This window comes from Cnephaeus nilssonii (assembly GCF_951640355.1).
Source record: "Cnephaeus nilssonii genome assembly, chromosome: 10".
In the NCBI taxonomy this organism is placed as follows: Eukaryota; Metazoa; Chordata; class Mammalia; order Chiroptera; family Vespertilionidae; genus Cnephaeus; species Cnephaeus nilssonii.
The window spans coordinates 69564592-69584432 of record NC_137081.1 but is presented as its reverse complement, the minus strand read 5'-3'; the positions used below and the strand labels follow the sequence as shown (position 1 = coordinate 69584432).

Below are 19841 nucleotides of genomic sequence, written 5' to 3'. Positions count from 1 at the left end.
GATCACAAGAATCAAGTCAAAGATTTAAAATACAAAGAAGCAAAAAACACTCAAATGGGAAAGAAAAAGGAAAAAAGAATCCAAAAAGTTAAGATAGTGTAAGAAGCCTCTGGGAGAACTTCAAGTGTACCAACATCAGAATTATGGGGGTGCCATAAGAAGAGAGAGAACAAGATACTAAAAACCTATTTGAAGAAATAATGACCGAAAACTTCCCCAACCTGATGAAAGAAATAGACTTACAAGTCCAGGAAGCACATAGAACCCCAAACAAAAGGAATCCAAAGAGGACCACACCAAGACACATCATAATTAAAATGCCAAGGGCAAAAGACAAAGAGATAATCTTACAAGCAGCAAGAGAAAAACAGTTAATTACCTACAAGGGAGCACCCATATGATTGTCAGCTGATTTCTCAACAGAAACTATGCAGGCCAGATGGGAGTGGCAAGAAATATTCAAAGTGATGAATAGCAAGAACCTACAACCAAGATTACTCTATCCAGCAAAGTTATTCAGAATTGAAGGTCAGATAAAGAGCTTCACAGATAAGAAAAAGCTAAAGGAGTTTATTACATGAAATGCTGAAAGGTATTCTTTAAGAAGAGGAAGAAGAAAAAAGTAAAGATAAAAATTATGAACAACAAATACATATCTATCAACAAGTGAATCTAAAAATCAAGTGAATTAAAAATCTGAGGAACAGAATAAACTGGTGAATATAATAGAATCAGGCACATAGAATGGGAAGGGATTGATAATTCTCAGGGGGAAAGGGTGAGGGGGGTACGGGAAGAGACTGGACAAAAATCATACACCTATGGATGAGGACAGTGGTGGGGAGGTAAGGGCAGAGGGAGGAGTGGGAACTGGGTGGACGGGAGCTATGGGGGGGAAAAGGAGAAACAATTATAATAATCTGAACAATAAAGATTTATTAATTTTTTTTAAAAGAAAAGCTTTAAAAAAAAGTAAAAAATAAAAAAAAACCTATTGTGCCTGATCAGTGTGACTCAGCAGTTGAACCTCAAACCAGGAACCAAGAGGTCGATGGTTTAATTCCCCAGTCAGGGCCACATGCCAGGGTTGTGAGCTGGATCCCTGGTGGGGGTTTGTGCAGGAGGCAGCTGATCAACGATGTTCCTCTCTTATTGAAGTTTCTATTCTCTATCCTTTTCCCTTCCTCTCTCTTAAAAATAAATTAAAAAAACATATTTTAAAATTACCCTTTGGGAGAACACAGCTTCCCTTAAAACCCTGATCATTAATTTTGACGGAAGGAACTGAATCTTTTAAAAAAAATTAATTCAACAAATATTTATTTAGCTCCATTCATGGTCAAGGCTTTGAAGGGGATAAAATCAGTCACCACCTCTCAGAGGCATATGTTATACGCAAGATAACATATGTGGAAATTAACATACAAGTCTGAATTGGTACAAATATTTATCTTGGTGATAACTGGAATGGTGAGCTGAGCTGTTTTCCCTGGGGTTGTGTCTCAGGACACTGAAAAATGAGCTCCACGGACCAGAAGATTTAAGCAAAAGTGTGGAAAATTTATTACAAGAAGATACAGACTCCTCACAGGGGGAAGGGGGCCCAATAATGGGCTGCCCACTAAAGCCCTGTAATCCAGGGATATATATTTGCTACAAGCCTGATCTGTGTCTACCTGTGTCATCACCTGATTGACTCCCTCAGTCGTTCTTGCCCAGCGACGGATCTGAACTTGCCCTGTTTCTATGAGTTCTTCCTCTGTCCCTGTGGTGAACTTTCTCTGTTTCTGTGCGTTCATACACCTTGTTGCCACAGGCCCTCCTTTGTTGTCCCATGCCTCCCGCTTTGAGTCCAGAAACATTTTATTATTCCTGCTTGGTTGGTTTCTGTGGTTAGGCTGCTCAAACTGCCCTGTCTGCCCTGCCTATGTGCCACGTGCCTTTGTTTCCCACTGCACCCCTGCCCTATCTGCCTCTCACTGGCAACATGTTTTTTCTTCTTGTTTCCAAATGAATGAGTGAATGAATGAATGAATGAATAAATAAATAAATAAATAAATAGAATGCAAGCTCACTCTCTCCTTTTTTTTTTTTTTTCCTGTCCACAGCTGGCCACACAGTGGAGTCTGCTTTTATCTTTCCCCCCATGACTTGCTATCTCACAATAGCTTTATATTTTTAGGAGTTTATGTTATTCTTACAGAGTTTGTTCAACATTATATCACTGACATTTAGTTTTGTACCTAGTTCAAAGAATGTAATGAGCCCTAGTGGGTTTTGTTCAGTGGATAGTCAGCCTGCGGACTGAAGGGTTCTGGGTTCAATTCCAGTCAAGGGCAGGTACCTAGGTTGCAGGCTCAATCCCTGGCCCTGATCAGGGCGCATGCAGGAGGCAAACAATTAATGTGTCTCTCTTACACTGATGCTTCTCTCTTTCTGTCTCTCTCCCTCCCTTCCACTCTCTAAAAATCAATGGGAAAATATCCTCAGGTGAGGATTAACAAAATAAAAATAAAAATAAAATAAAAAGAATATAATGAATATTTTCTTTTTATAATTTATGAAGGCAACACATTTAAAAAACACAATATAAGAAATAGCAGTATAGCCTAGAACTCCAGCAAGTTATTTAAAAGAGGCTATGTTAAGTAATATTTTTCAAGATAATATTCTGATGGAATGGTTTTTAACACCATTATCAAAAGATTTTAGAAGAAACAATGTGAAAGCAAGAACTTATTATGTAGATCTCTATCTCTGTTTTTTTATTCATAGTCAGTAATAAAGGAGTGTAGTTCTCCTACCGATAATGACAGACTCCATCTGAAGCATCCATCTTATATAAAAACTGCTATTTGAAATTTTAACCCTGTTATTTGGCTTCTGGAAATGCTTGCTTGCTTAAATAATAAGGAAAATAAGACTACTCCCACTTCAGAGAGGCCATTAAACCTTCCCCGGACGAAGTTATCAGTGCTGGCACCAGGCCAGGCCTTTGGTTGAGGTCTCAAGGCCCCAGCACACAGGGGCTCTTTAAGAACTTGCAAAGGGGGCCGGAAACACCCCATATTTGGGAGACAAAGAAGGTAAAAACATATAAATAGGGAAAGTTTCTCCATGTTGGGGCCCAGAATTTGAGAGATATTTTCCTCTGGACCCACGCGTAATAAATGTAAGTCCATCTCTCTAAGTATTCCTTGGTTCTTCTCCAGTTTTCTGTAACACATCCTCAAGCTAACTTCCTAGATATTGGCAAATCCTCCAAAGTTCTTGCATCATTACAAAGAAGAAGAAGAAGAAGAAGAAGAAGAAGAAGAAGAAGGAGGAGGAGGAGGAGGAGGAGGAGGAGGAGGAGGAGGAGGAGGAGGAGGAGGAGGAGGAGGAGGAGGAGGAGGAGAGGAAGAAGAAAAGAAAGAGAGAGAAAGGCACAAATTTTAAGATACCCTGACTAGATTTAAAGTTTTGCATTTTCAGTTTAACAAAATGAGGATACTGTATTTACTCCAGAGGATTATTGTAGAAATAGGATTTATAAGATGAAACATTTCCTTCTTACTATTTCATTGCTTATATTAAAGTAATTGCTTGTGGGCCTGGCCAGTGTGGCTCAGTTGTTTGAAGCTTCCTCCTGAAACAGGAATTTTTAGGGGTGAAAAAGACAGGTTTTAGGAAATTTTTAAAACTTTGGAGTTTTAAGGGGACCATGGAGGAACCACAGGGCTACAGAGCAGCAGAAGGCATATTTCCATAGAATAGAAAAGCTAAAAAGCTGCAACAGGTACATTTCCATAGAATGAGGGAGCTAGGAAGAGCAAAAGGTCTATACTTAAAAAAATAAAGGGAAGATAGCCCTTTATCCAGAAGGAGAAGAAGAAAGCCCAAAGGGAATAGGAGAACAATAAGAAAGGAGGGGGAGGGGGAGGGGGAGAAATCTCATGTGTCTCAGGAATTACTATATTAACCAGTCTACGGGAATAGTGACCAATCAGAGGGGATATCAAGGCACCAGGATCTGCAGCCTTTATAAGCCATAGGGAAAAGGGACTCAGTGGCACCCTTTCCCCCTCCCTACGCGGGAGTCCGTTCTGGGGGGACTCTTTCCCCCTCCCCATGTGGGAGTCTGTACTTGTTCTTTAATAAATTTCCACCTTTGCTATACCACCTTCTGTCCGTGGATTCATTCTTCGACTCAGGCGGACAAAGAATCCGGGTTCCAGTCCAGGGAAACACCACGTGTTCCAATCCAAAAATTCTGCATCACTCCCATACACCAGGCAGTGGCTGGTTTGATTCCTTCAGGGCCTAGTTTCCTGGTCCGATTCCTGGTTCCAGGCCTTCAGGAGGCAAGCAATCTCTCTCTCTCTCTCCCTCTTCTCTCTGAAAAATCAATTTTAAAAAATGGCATGTGTTTTATCCTCTTCCTTTAGAGTTGGGAGGGCAGCCAGCACTTTCGGTCTAGTTAATTTTAAAAAAAAATGAAGCAAGTGCCATTTATTGTCTTACCTGTCTTGGTAGCCTGGCTCTATATATATGAGTAATATTGTGAGGAAAGGTACTTTCATGTGTCCTTTTGTAAAGCGTGGTACTGAGCCTTAGCATGAGTTAGTTGACTTGTCCAGAGTTATATAGCAAACACATGATATATATGATTGAATCAAAAAGTGCTTTACCTGGTGCATTGTAGGAGCTCAAGAAGGCTTAGGTGTACAAAAGTGATTCAATTATTCAAGATTACATCCTATCTTTGGTCTTAATTCTGAAACTCTTTGATCTTGGTTTTTATAACTAAAAGGGCATTCATCAAAAGATCTAAGTTTCTTAGGCAACTTTTGTAGCCGGATAATCAGTGGGTCTGTGCAGCCTGTCACTACTTGGGCCAATAAAGCATTGAGTCATATATGAGCGGTTATTCTAATACTGCCAGCGGTATGGGAGAGCAGCAGGTCATCCACAAAAACCTGCTCTGCATCCCCCATAAGCCAGCTGCTTATATAGGGTAGGACAAGAATGACATGGGGAAGAAGGGATTACAGGCATGAGGAAGTGGGCAATTCGGATGGGTGAGACTCCATTTTTTGGGCAACAGGGTTGTTAATCTTTCCATGGTAATAGGCAGGTGTTGAATGAGAAAGGACCACAATTCGAAGGTTGACTCCCAGGTCCAAGGTTGACTCCCAGGTCCTGAGGGTATATAACTCCCAGCCAGGTTAGAATGTCCTTTCTTTAATAAACACAAGGCAATCATGGTTAAAGGATCATGATTAATATTTCCCATAACCATAGCTAGTCCCCAATATTCTGTGTCTGCCCCTAACACTTTCAACATGATTTGAAACTCTTTTTCTTCCTTGATTGTCTTGTTGACTGTCCAGATTTATGATCTAGGAGTTTCTAAAACACACACACACACACACACACACACACACACACACACACACACTGGCAATAAAGTATATCTAGAGCCTATTTTACTTATTTTTATTTTTTTTGTTTCAAGTATTATAAATAGTAGTATATATGTCTCCTCACCTCACCCTCCCAGTGTCTTGTGTCCATTGGTTATGGTTATATGCATGCATACAAGTCCTTTTGTTGATCTCTTACCCTCCCATCCCAGCACTCCCCAGCGTTCCTGCTGTAATTTGACAGTCTGTTTGATGCTTCTCTGCCTCTGTATCTACCTTTTTGTTCATCAGGTTATAATGTTCTTTTATTATCCATAAATGGGTGAGATGACTAAAAAGTTTATCCATTAACTGTCAAACACTGCCTTTAACATGGAAGCTCACCATGCATTTAACAGTGGGTTCCTGCCTCAACAATCCAAGTTGCAGAGTTGGGAATGAACTTTTCTCTAGTCCTTAGTCTACCAAAGCCTAAAGCAAGGAAGGGATGCAAATTTTGGGATTTGGCTCCTGGACAAACTCCTTGATTCATCTCACACACAAACGAGGAAGCGTTTACTGGAGTCTAAAGGGCAGAGCTGCTTAGGTGAAAGAGTCCAGGGCAGAGCTCCTAGTATTTGTAACAGAAAGCAAAAGCAGCATTTGCTTACGTGTTTGTCTGTGACTGGAGATTTATAATCGCTTTAAATGGGGTGGAACTAAAAATAAGCTCACAAATTCCCCACAAGGTGGAGTCTGAGCAGAAGTGCCTTGAATTTCTCACCCTGCGGTCTGGTCTAGAAGTCTGTAAGGAACTCTTGAAGAGCTTTGTTTTTTGTGTGTGTTTGTATGTTTTAAAGGACACCAGGAGCTGTGAACAAACCCCATCGGATTGCCGGTAAGCATTGGGACACTGGTATACACTTTGTACACAAATATATATTCAGTGATTTTTCCAAAGGGATATTTTCTCTGCTAGTATCCTTGTCATGATGCTTTAGAAGCTGCTTCTGCCAGGTTCTTCTTCCTTTCCCCCCCTCTAAATTATATTCATATAACTAGTAGAATTCCCTAATCGATGTTCCTTTAAAATTCCAGAGATCATTTTTACAGTTCGTAAAATTTTGTGTCAAATGAAGAGATCTTTACCAATGTAGTGAAAAAGAATTCATGTCAATAGTTCACTGAACTCATAAAAGATTATTACTTTTGATTAATTAAAGTGACTCCTGCAGTTACTTAAGTTTAAATGGCAAAATTAGGTAAAAATTCATTCAATAAGCTGTAAGTCCTTTGTTTTCTGGTAGCTCTGTAGTTGTCTTGTGGTACTTTAGTCATTAAATATTTATTTAGAGAAGTGAAAATGTCTTTCTTAAGCAGGCTGCTTCCCCTTTCGTTTCATGAAATATTTGCCTAAGAATAGAAAGTTGATACACTTTTCTACATAGCAAGGTTTTGTAGTTTGTATATTTTTCTTTCCTGCTTTTATTTTTTAAAAGGTGGGGTGTTATTTAAGTAGTAAATTGGAGTAAATGCATTGATCTTATTAACGTGAAGGTCAGCATGTAATTAATATAATCTTAGATATGAAAAATGCAGTTGTGACAGAGTGATGTCATTCATTTCTCAAACAGTGATAGGGCTAGAGACTGTTGCTCTATGCATATATATTAAATAACATTTCCCCCCAGGAGAACGTATGTAATACTTTCAACAATAAAGATTAAAAGAAAAAAAAACAACAACAAAAAACCCACAAACAAACACCTCATAGACAGACCACAGTATAGTCATTACCAGGAGAAAAATGGGGGTTGGGGGAGGCAGGAGAGGGTAAAAGAGGAATACATGGTGATAGAGACGTGACTTGGGGTGGTGAGCCCACAGTACGATATACAGATGATGTATTATAGAATTGTGCACCTTAAACTTATATAATGTCATTAAGCAATGTAACCCCATTAAATTGAATTAAGAATAAATAACATTTTCTTTCCCTCTTTCACAATGAAAAGCTACACACTTTATAATTTGCTTAGCAGTTTCTAAACTTTGAACCCATATGTGCAATTTGTTCATTTCAGGCGTGATACCTGAAATTCTGTAAAGATTAACCACTGGGTACTCATATCATCTAGTTAACTCTTTAACTTTAGACCCATGGGTGACTAGAAGATCCTGAGTTTCAAATTGCATAGAAACAACAATTGTTATGATCATAAAATTTTTAGCTATGAAGTTTTAGCTGTCTAAATAAAATTGTGAAAATAAGATTTACAAAATTGCAGAAGCTAAGGTGAGGGTAAAGTGGCAATTTATATCACAAAGTATTAATATTGAAATATATTACAAGAATATATTTTATCTTTTTATAAAGTACTTCACTAATTTTATTTTATCTTAATCATGATTCTCTGAAGAAAGTAATATTTAACTTAGTTTTATATAACATTTGCAACACAAAAAGGTTAGGTGACTTGCCCTAGACCATCTGTATATATTTCCACTTTCTTTATAAAATTAGTACTAAAAATGTAAAACATAAGATTGGAGTTCTGTTTAACTTGAATTTATTTCAAAATAACAGCATGTCAATTGATTTTCAAAAGTCAACTTAAACAAATCATAAAATTATGGGTTTGCAAAGCACTAATTTTCTTACCTGGTGGGTTCAATGCAGAATTAAGCAGCAGTTATTATTCTATATAACAAAAGGGTAATATGCAAATTGACCCTAACAGCAGAATGACCAGGAACAACCTGTCGCTATACGCACACTGACCACCAGGGGGCAGATGCTCAATGCAGAAGCTGCCCCCTGGTGGTCAGTGTGCTCCCACAGGAGGAGCTCCACTCAGCTGCAAGTCTGGCTGACAGCTGCAAGCACAGCGGTGGTGGCGGGAGCCTCTCCCTCCTCCTTAGCAATGCTAATGAACCCTCAAAGCTGGCAGGTAGACATCCCCCAAGGGCTCCCGGGCTGCCAGAGGGATGTCTGACCGCCAGCTTAGGCCCAATGCCCTGGGGAGTGGGCCTAAGCCGGCAGGTGACTGCGAGAGGGCACAGGCCAGGCTGAGGGACCCCCAAGTGCACGGATTTTTGTCCACCAGGCCTCTAGTGAGTTAATAAATTGCTTCCTTGTAATAAGGGCACTGTGGTGTCACAGCACTGAATGGGAAGGTTGATTACAAAGAGTTGATGGAACCCTGGAAGTGCAGCTAAGTTGATTAAAACATCATCCCTATATGCAAAGGTTGTGGGTTTGATCCTTGGTCAGGGCACATGCAAGAGTCAACCAGTGAATACATAAGTAAGTAGAACAACAAATTGATGTTTCTCTTTATCTCTCTCTCTCTCTCTCCCTTCTTCTCTCTCTCTCTCTAAAATCAATAAATAAAATAATAATTTAAAAAGAGTAGATGTCAGCCTGCGGACTGAAAGGTCCCGGGTTTGATTCCGGTCAAGGGCATGTACCTTGGTTGCGGGCACATCCCCAGTGGGGGGTGTGCGGGAGGCAGCTGATGGATGTTTCTCTCCCATCGATGTTTCTAACTCTCTATCTCTCTCCCTTCCTCTCTGTAAAAAATCAATAAAATATATTTTTTTAAAAAAAGAGTAGATGGATTCATATCCTGTGATGCTTTGTAGACTGAGTACAAGGCTAAAACAAGAAATAAAGGGAGATAAAGGAAATGGACTGAAGAAATAGTAAATAATAATAAATTAGGAAGCAAGAGGCATGTAAAAATAAAATGAAAGGTTCAAGTCTTTGGCCAGGAATTTTGCTCTGCATATCCCACCCACATGCCATGATGCAGGCAGCGCTGATGACTCAGCTGCTCAGACAAAGTGTGGTCCCACAGAGTCAGCTTTATTATCTTTCTGTTTCTGTTTCTGTTTTTACTCTGTTTATTCCAGAGTTTAGTCCTCAAATGGGGAAAATGATACCGATCCCTCAGGATTATTACAAGGACTGAATAAAAAAACAACTATAAAGAGTCTAAATGAATAAATATTAACATTTTTTAAATAAGGAAAGTTGAATTTTACTGGGATATGATGATAAAAAAAATAATCTGTATATTAATTTGGGAACCTCATTTAGAGTTTAAAGTTAGCCCCAATGAAGCCTCAAAATGCTGATTCCAAGAGAGTCCCAAATATAAGACAAGCTCTCTTTGAAGTGTTTCCGCGTCTCATTGGTAGTATTTCTCTATTCCCATGTAGTTGGAATAGGAGAGGGAAACCCTCTAGTAGCATGTAATCTGTCATATTAAATAATTCACCCAGCTATTTTGTGAATTCTTATTAAACTGCCAATTTAGAGGAAAATTCTATCTAAACGGCACTGCTCAACAATGGGGTGACTATAAAGATAAGATTTAGCCCCTCTCCCCGCCCCCCCACTTCCGCAGTAGAATACAGTTCAGTAGGTAGACCAGCAACTAAATCAGGCTGCCCTAAGTAATGGGTTTATAGTAAGACACACTTGATCGAAGGCAGAAAAACAGTTCATGGGGTTTTCAGAACAGTAAGGCAGGCAGCCTCCCAGGCCTTCCACGTACTTTGTTGCATGGAAGGATTCAATGAGTGTCCAGACTGACTTGTCCTGTCACCCTCTCAGGAACAATAGCTGTTGCATCGCCAACTATTTTTTAATAGGTTCTTACTGTTGGAATCACTTCGTGCTTTAACAATCAGTGGTTCTGTATGACTCTCAAAAATGAGTCACCCATGACAATTCTCCTTCTATACGCTACCACTTTATTGCTTCTCTCTCTGATTCTTTTAAATTTTGCTCCTGTTTCTAACTGACTGAAGAACTATATCTCACAGCTCATTCCTGAATGAATTTGATTACATGCTCGGCTAAACACCGTCATGATTGTTTGGCCAGAGCTTTCACAGCCAATCATTCACAGGCCATTGACAAAACCATTGTCTTTAGTGGGTCAAGTGTCCAGGAGAGGTCTAATTAATGATGACCAGGCAACTGATAATGTCAAGTGGAAGAATTAGTCATCTCTACCCAGAAAGCAGTTTCTTTCATCAGAAAAATATAGGTAGAGACCCATTTAGAATCAAGTTGTCAGCATGACAAGCATGTTTGATCTTTCCCATCCACATATGTATCTAAATAAATACAGTACCTGACAGAATGTATTGTTTATTACTAGATGTGTGCTCATAAGTTTTATAGGTGTTCAGAGGAGGAAAGACTATTTTAGCTGAGACACCATGGCAGACCTCAAGAAAAAGTCACATTTGAGCTAGAACACTGAAGGATGACTAGGATCTGAAGATGTACAAGGGGAAGTGGAACATTTTGGGGAAAGGGAGTGGCATAAGAAAAATCACAGAGAGAAAATTTTATGAAGAGAACAAATAACTTACATGGTCAGATATTGAAAGAACCATTAAGATCAATGGTGAAATCATTGGCTTTTCTTCAGAAGCATGAACTGCAAGCAACTGAAAGGCATTACTGGTATCAAAACTAAAAACTATGCTCAGGTGAAGCTTAGTATCCTTATCCGGGAATGTAAAGGATGGCTCATCAGCCGGGACCATTGGCAGCTGAGAAAGGAGGAGGTCAAGTAAGCAGAAGAATGTAAGTTTAGAGGACAGGAAGAAGGTTTGTTTTGCTGGCATTGTATAAACTCAGACATGTAATTCTTTATTGCCTAACACTGTGTGTGTTGGGATAAGAGGAAGGAGAGTGAAGAGTAAAGGAAAGATGATTAAATTGGTATTCTAGAGCCTAATATATGTTTGTTTAGGTTGGTGCCTAGGAATTTTAGGTCTTAAGTACACTCTATGAGTTGAAAAATATCTTATGATCCAATTTTCCCTTGAGCTTAAATATTCAAGAGCCAGCTTGGTAATTTCTTGGATGGTCAGTATTTATCTCAAATTTAACATGTTCTCAATAGAACTCTCATTTCCCTCCTCAAATGTTTCTTCCCTTGGAATTTCTCCCAAAGCTTAAAGTTATCTGCTTTCCTGTCTTTACCATAGATTTTCTAGATTTTTGTCCCCAAAATATATTATTAAATCCAGATATTTCTCACTACCTTTCCCCTCGCCACATTTAAGCTACTGTTATAATCCCCTGAACTATTAAAATTGCCTTAATTTACCTCTCATTTAAATAATTCACCAGAGAGCAGAAAAAGTGATTTTTATTTAATGCAAAATAACTTCATATCATTTTCTACTCAAGATATCCCAATGTTTTCCCATTAAACTGAGAAAAATATCTAAACTTTCTGGCTTTCAAAGTTCTTCATGACTAATTTCTACCAGTGTCTCTCTTACATCATAGACTCTCCCTCCCCTTAGTCCTCTTAGTCCATTAGTTGAACAGGCCAAGTCCATCTCTACCTCAGGGCCTTTACACTTGCTATTGTTTTCCTCCAGGTCCAGCTCTTCTCCATAACATGATTCAGAAGTGACTCTATATCCTTGCCCTAAAGAGGTCCACTTGAGCCCTCAATAACTAACTATTCCATACCCCAGTGACTTTCTATTCAGTTACTCATAGATCTTGAAACTATCTGATATTATACAATTTAATTATTTTTCATGCTTCCCCCCAAAATGTAAATTCCACAAGTTATTACTTATATACTATCTTATAAATTGCTGTTCCACCAATGCGTGGTGCAACATGATAGGTGCTCAATAAATATTTATTGAAAAAGAAAATGAATGGAGGAATATGGAAGTGAAGCCAGGCAAAAGTGTACATAGGTAAATCAAACTAGCCTGAGGAAAAACCACTTTTTTCTCAAAGCTATTCTTACTCAATTTCAAAAAACTAAAACTTTGAGAAATATAGAAAACATAAAATTTGTGTGAAGTTTAAATATGTATTTAAATCTCCATTGTTATTTATCCCCTTCAGAAAGATTAAGTTTTCTTTCCAAAATGGTGGGGAGTGTTCAATGATGATTAAAAGGAGTAGAATGTGGTTTCAGGAAACACCACAAAGTCCTGTTTTGTTCTGAGATTATATATATATATATATATATATATATATATATATATATATTCATGAAAGAGATGTTTCTCATTATCAGCCGGAAATAGACCTATTTGGTCTTCATATTCTAAAAAAATACTAATATTATTTAAAGTAAAGCACCTTTTTTAGCAACATCATTTCATTCACAGTAAAGAATTTGTTAAGTTTCTATTGTATATATCTCCATTGTTTTAAAACTATGATTAAAGAATCACTGGGTGGGCTAGTGCAGGTGGGATCGGGCGAAGGAGAAGCCAGTTGGGGCGCTGTTTCCCTACACCTTCCCAAAAGCATCTTTAACTGATACCTTCTAGTAAGGCATCTAGAGGAAAAGGTGAAGTTATATATGTTTGGCAGTCACTAATTTGGTTCATTTTCCAGAAAATAAAAATAAAAAGAGTGAGCGTTTATTGAGAGTATCATTGCCTAATTCAAACTTACAACATCCCTAAGGGACTATTATTCTTTTGGTTTGATACATGAGAATCACTCAGGCACAGAATTTAATGCTGCTTGGGTAACAATATTATTTCTGAGGTTGGGAAGATGGGACTCTTAGTTAAAAACGTAAGGTGTTTTACTCTAAGGGCTAATTTTCTGCAGAAAATTATGGCGGCTTTATTATTTTTCATTTCTGTTTTCATTTTTAGAGAACAACTTGTAATGGAGCCTTTACCTCTTGAGTTACCAGCTGACACAGTGCAACGCATGGCATCTGAACTTCGATGTCTCCCTACAGATGAGAGGGTTGCCCTCCGTCTTGATGAGGAAGATAAGCTGAGGCACTTCAGGGAATATTTTTATATTCCCAAAATGCAGGATCTCCCTCCAAGTGAGAATATTAGAAAAAGTTTTATTTTCCTTAATCAATTTATTAATCTATTTTTATTATTGCGCGTGTTTACCATAATTCTTTGAAAATCATTGTCCCATTATATAATAGAGCCATTGCAATTGTCTGAAAAACAGCAGGTTCCCAGTGCTACTAAATCAACTTGTCAGCCTACCCTATCTTCAGATTCCTTATGTTTCCTCTCGTCTTCTGAACAAAATACTTACAGGGTGGTTTTACTGTCATCTACTTCTCTGAACAATAGATTGACTGAATGGAAATTATAGGCAGATGCATTTACTTGTTCTCTAAGCACTTTGAGTGTAAAACAATTCCTTTTCAGTATATTATTACAATATCTTTGATTTTATAACACCTTGTTTATAGCATGATACTTGCCTTAGAGAAAATGTCATTTTGGGATATGGTATATTAGGATGGATTTTATGTGTGAATAAGACTTACCAAACAAGACAAAACAAAACAAAAATCAATGATCAAGAAATTAAAAATTAAAAATAATGGAGTAAACTGACTCTGTCCTTGGTTAAGGAGATGTTCTGTTAAAAACAAAAAACAAACAAGTAAATAAAAGAAAACACACAACAAAGCATAACCCACCCAGTGTGGCTCAGTGCTTAAGTGTTGACCTATGAATCAGGAAGTAAAAGTTAGATTCCCATGCATAAGCCTGGGTTGCAGGTTCAGTTCCCAGTAGAAGGCCTGCAAGAGGCAGTTCATCAATAATTCTCTCTCATCACTGATGTTTCTATCTCTCTCTCCTCTCCTTTCCTCTTATATATTAAATAGCAACTAGGTAGCACAGGTATCAAAATATAAAGCAACTTTTTGTATTTGGCTTTGCTCCATTTTACTTCTATGAAAAAGGCTACTAGGTTGAATGGAATTAATCCACCAAAATTGGTTTCACATACTTTACAGTAGAGTCTAATTTCCTTTCTTCTTGAGATTAAGTGAGGCAGGTGCAATTTTGGATATTCCTAACCAAAGAGAATCAGCTAATATGATTTTAGGGTGAGATTGAGTCACATAGCTGTCTTTACAGGCTTCTTTGTTATTAGGTAACACAGGATGGCACCCTGTAGAATTATGGGAGGATGAAATAAGAGAAAGCCTTATATTTAACAGCAATCAGTGCTCTAGAACTTTATGACATTTACTGAAAATTGTAATTTCCTCACAATTAAATACAATTTATTTTACGCATTTTCATGAGTGACAAGAAAAACAGACACAACAAAATAAGCAAACAGAAGTAGTAACAAAACCTTTCCAGTAAGGTGGATGGTGGTATTACAGAGAGAAGGAAGAGCATGGCAGAAGCACTGAGGAGAGAAAGTGGCTCATTGTGCCTTCAGGTTGGGCTGAGTTGTCTGGGAGAATGATGCTAAATAAGGGCCACATCTAGTCACACACTTATGAGCAGTGACTACTTCCTGGACACTAGAGGTGATGCAGTAGGGGGTGGGTGTCTTTGACTTTCTTTTCTTAAGAGGCCTTTATTCTATACAATAGCATAAGGATTTGAGGTAAGACTCAACCCTGAATTTTCAGGAATAAAAAGCTGTTGAAAAAAAGGGGTACACAGAAAGTTAAAATGATATTTTGGATTTTTTTTTTTTTTTGCTTTTTCTGTTACTAAACCTAACACTTATTAACTAACACAATTTACATCCTCATGTTGATTTCAGAGAGGGAGAGAGAGAGAGAAAGAGGGAAACATCAGGGATGAGAAAGAATCATTGATCAGCTGCCTCCTGCATGCCCCACAATGAAGATCACGAGCCCACAACCTGAGCATGTGCCCTGACCAGGAATTGAACCGTGACCTCCTGGTTCATAGGTCGATGCCGGTTGGGCTGGGGATGATGTTTTAATAGAAGAAACCACCAAATCACAAGACTCAGCAGAGCGTGATCCCACCTATAAATGATAGATTCAAGGTCTCAGAAACAGATTAGGAAACACATTGTACTTGAAAAATTGAGTAAGTATTGCTTGGACTTTTGGGGCCTCTTCAGATTGCATTAAGAGATATTTGCACACAACTTAAAAATCTTGTCCAAACTTTCAGATTAACAAATAGAAATATTATATTCAAACCTGCAGAATGGACCTTAATTGCCATGGTGTTGCTGTCATTACTGACCCCAATTCTTGGCATTCAGACGCATTCTCAGGAAAATATGGTGTTTACATACTTTATAGCCATCCTACTTTGAAGAATTACATTTAAAAAATGAAGCTTTTGAAATTTTAACCATTATTTTTAGAACCAGCTATTAACCAAAGTGATATAATACACAAAGAATAAATAGAAAATGAACTTATATACACCATTTCTGGAATTCTAGCCACAATAACAGTCTGATGGCGACTGATAATTAGCTTTGTTCCAAGAAAAACGTTTACCTTCTTAGATGTCAACCTTCTGCCTTCCAGTCCCCAACTGTACAGAGTGACTTCTATACAGAAAAGAGAACCACTATTCCAATAAGGATAACCAAGTCCTTGCATCCTTATTGCTATAAGACATAATATTTTTATTTGAAAATAAAAGTTGAAGTATTAAATTAAAACTTAAATGAATAATTGAGAAAAAATTTAAACAATTTATTTGTTATTTAAAAAGTACACTTTTGAATGACACAAAAATTTGCTTCACTACCCCCAGAGTTTCTATAAATTAGGCATTGTCAAAGCATGTAGCCTCCTGACCAGCTGCCTGAGGATCACCAGAGAATTTACTAGAACTTGCAAGTTTTGGGGTCCACCCCTTAATTACTAAATCAGAGGCTTTGACGGGAGTCTATTCTAGATCACTAAGGATGGTGTCATAGACAGTTGGATCAATTAATTCTTACTCTCACTCTAGGTAATTATTATTCTCTGAGGGTTCATCCTTTCAACACCTTTGTAGGCACTTCTCTGTTCATGCAACTATTTTCAGGACAGTTTATCTGTGAACTAAAGAACATGGTTATCACATACCTGAAGTTTTGTTGAGGTATGAGGAGACAGATAATAAACACCCTTACAAACAGTAAGTAATATACACTCTCCTCTCAGGAGTGCCCTAAGTGTTTTGAGGGCAGCTGGGAGGGTGGGGGAAGTGTTATTTTACCAGGGTAGTCTGGGAAGGAAACACTGCAGAGATGGCATCTGAGCAGAGTGAGCTCCATGGACACAGGTGAAGATGAACTGGTGGCTACTCAAGTTTGTACTACACAAGAGCATCAGACTCAGGGATAGTTGGTATTGAAATTTCCTTTTTTTTTTGGTCAAGATAAGACTACATCACCAGTAGCTTATTAAAACCTTCTAAGAACATCTAAAAATGATATTGCATTTCAAATTATTGTAAAAGACTAGCATAATATCAAGAACAAATGTTCTTCAGGAACTCTGAATAATGAAAAAAAAAGAACATAAATAAAAAAGTTTTGGACAAGTGAAAGAATCACAACTCCCAATATAGGCTTTAAAAAAATACTAAGGGAAGGCTATAGGCATAGCCTGTAGTTTTCTGATATTTTTCCATTAAATATTAAGTTTACTGTAGATTTCTAACAGAAAGTTTTACCAAAATAAGTAAGTTTTTCCTCTATTCCTGAAGGGTTTCTGAGTTGTTATTAGAGAAAAGGTAAACAATATTTTTACTCAGCTTGTGTTGCGCTCATGTTCAGCATTGTTCTGAAGACCACAGCCAAAACAAAGAAAGAGATTCTACACTGAGTGGCCAGATTATTATCTCTGAACGCATAATAATCTGGCCACTCAGTGTATATCCTATATAATAATCCTATATAATAAAAGGCTAATATGCAAATTGTCCCCTCGACCAGGAGTTCGACCAGCAGGCAGGCCGGCCAACCACCCATGTCCCCTCCCCCTGGCCAGGATGGACCCCACCCAGGCACGAATTCATGCAACGGGCCTTTAATATATATATATATATATATATATATATATATATATATATATGTATACTGAGTGGCCAGATTATTATGCGTTCAGAGATCATAATAATCTGGCCACTCAGTGTATATTTCCAAGTCTATACTTAGTGTATAGAGCTCTTGGTTGGCTTAAAAAATAATTGAATAGCTATCTTTACAAATTAATTTTGATAATACCATCCAGAGGTAGAAAAATATCATGTATCTATAACATACATACATAGACACATGCAAGCATACAGATAGACACAGACATGAATCTTATAATTAAAAAAATTAGCTATATTTCACGTACAAAACTCAAAAGAATAGTTGGATCCAAATTATGTTTCTGTCAGATGGACTAAGTTAAGGTTATCTGCTCAAATGGCCAAAATCTTTTACTAAAGATTTTTATTTGCATGCTTAAAGCTATTTTGGGAGTCATTTTGTCTTTTAGAAGCTTCTTTATACCAAGCAAAGAATGCATCATATTGTCTCCAAGAAGTATGAGATCCTCTCTTTTTAAGGAAGCCCCTTAAGGTGGACTTATCTAAAATAATTTTTTCCCAGAATGCTGATGACCATTTCAAACTATCTAAGAGAGGCCCCATTTTTCAGAAAGGAGCAGGATCCTGGACAAAGAAATGAAACCTATCTTGTCTTTGGAGTCCCTAAAACATCTTAACACATTGCGGGCGGATCACGAGCATTCTCGTGTTTTCATATCACACAGTGTTTTACATAAATGTTAAAGGCAGGCCCTAAAATTAAATACCCATTGCATTTTGAAGTCCTTTATTACATGTTGTTACAAACTAATATCTTTTTAAAGTATGATACTTTGTAAAACGTTTTTTTATAGTCGTTCAATACAAACTTATCTGGCCACTGGGTAAAGCTAGCAATCAAACGACTGGTACGCAATGTGTTAACTAGGTTTTCCAACAGCTGTTTCAAAATACCAAGAATCATGTGTTTTCCCCTTTTTGAAAAAGATGGATGACTTACCATGAAGCTTTAACAAAGAAACAAAACAGAACGAACAAACAGAAATAGAAAGTAAGTGTGCATAATAAAGTTGGAGAACGCAGAATGTTAAAGAGAGCACAGCTCAGATGTAACAGAGACTTACCCCACAAGTTCATGGTCTGTGAGACAGCTGTGAGTGAGTACAGAGGACTCTGTGGGTAGCAGGACCTGCTTTTCTCACTACCTCAGGGTTGTGGGGGTTTGTCTTCTTTGGATCCCATTTCTGGCGCTGAGCTATGAATATCAAAGGTTCAGAAATAGCCTAAGTAAAACCAATGTTCAACTTTTTTTTTTAATGTACTTTATTGATTTTCTACAGAGAGGAAGAGAGAGGGATAGAGAGCTAGAAACATTGATGAGAGAGAAACATCGATCAGCTGCCTCCGGCACACCCCGCAATGGGGCTGTGCCCGCAACCAAGGTACATGCCCTTGACCGGAATCGAACCTGGGACCCTTCAGTCTGCAGGCCGATGCTCTATCTACTGAGCCAAACCGGTTTCGGCAGTAAAACCAAGGAATCACTGAAGCATTAGTTAGTAACAATTTGTTGTGCGCACACCAAGAAGACAGTTTGCAAACCAAGAGCACTCAAACCAAAACATGGCATGAGAATCAGGGGCATATTGCTACAAAGCAGCTTATAAAGGCAGTGACCGTTTTTTCTTCACAGGGATTGACTATAAGCTAAATTAAGATGGTTGAACTGGTTTGATTTGATTTTAAAAAGGACATTTGAGTTGTGTCCAGTTTTGGTGTTGATGAGTAATTGCTATACACAATCATATACAATGCTTGTGTGAACGTAAAGTTTTTATCAAACTTATTTTGTGCATGTGAAATGTAAGATAGTAAATATTTTACTCTTGGCAGACAACATATTCACTTTCCCGTCTTTTTTTCTCCCCCCTCCTTCTTTCAATTAAATATGTTTTTTTTTTATTATTAGCTTGTAGACTATACAGAAACTAACCAGGACTAGATTTGGCATACAAACCATAACTTGTCAACCCCTGGTCTAGCATGCTGTAAATAGATTGTGGGATCATACTACAAATGAATTTTTAACAGTAGAAAGAGCTGTCCATCTGTTTTCCAGAGTAGTTGAAACATTTTGCATTGCTATCAGCAATATGTGAGTGCCTATTGTTCCCCATTATTACTAGCAATTGGTATTGTCATATTTTTGTTCTTTTTTTAACTTATTCTAATGTGTATAGTAATATCTCATTTGAGATATTATATGCATTTCCTAATAGCTAATGAAATTTAGCATTAATGGTTGTATGAGATTGTGAACTATCCACATATTTTCTTTTTTAAAAATGTAGCTCTGGGAGAACCAAGATGGTGGCGTAGGTAAACACGGGTACTCACCGCCTCCCACAACCACATGCAAATTACAACTAAAATACAGAACACCATCATTCAGAACTGCCTACAATCTGGCTGAATGGATGTCCTATAACTAGAGAAGTAAAGAAAATACAATGAAGATTTTTTTTAAGTCCCTGCTCAAATATTTTAACCATTTTTAAAATGGTGATTTTTCAGAGTCCTTTATATAGTCAGTACAGAAATCATTTGTTGAATAAGTGATACGAAAATACT

The 19841-nt window shown here is 37.7% G+C and overlaps 1 protein-coding gene across 1 annotated transcript in view; it reads left to right on the top strand.

Moving 5' to 3' along the window:
- Positions 1 to 6156: 6156 nt before the first annotated feature.
- KYNU (kynureninase) overlaps positions 6157 to 19841 on the top strand; it is a 113130-nt gene continuing 99445 nt past the window's right edge. Inside the window, exons 1-2 of the mRNA XM_079781812.1 lie at positions 6157 to 6282; positions 13059 to 13240. Coding sequence (XP_079637938.1) covers positions 13072 to 13240 — 169 coding nt within the window. The 5' untranslated portion in view covers positions 6157 to 6282; positions 13059 to 13071. The remainder of the gene's footprint in view (positions 6283 to 13058; positions 13241 to 19841) is intronic.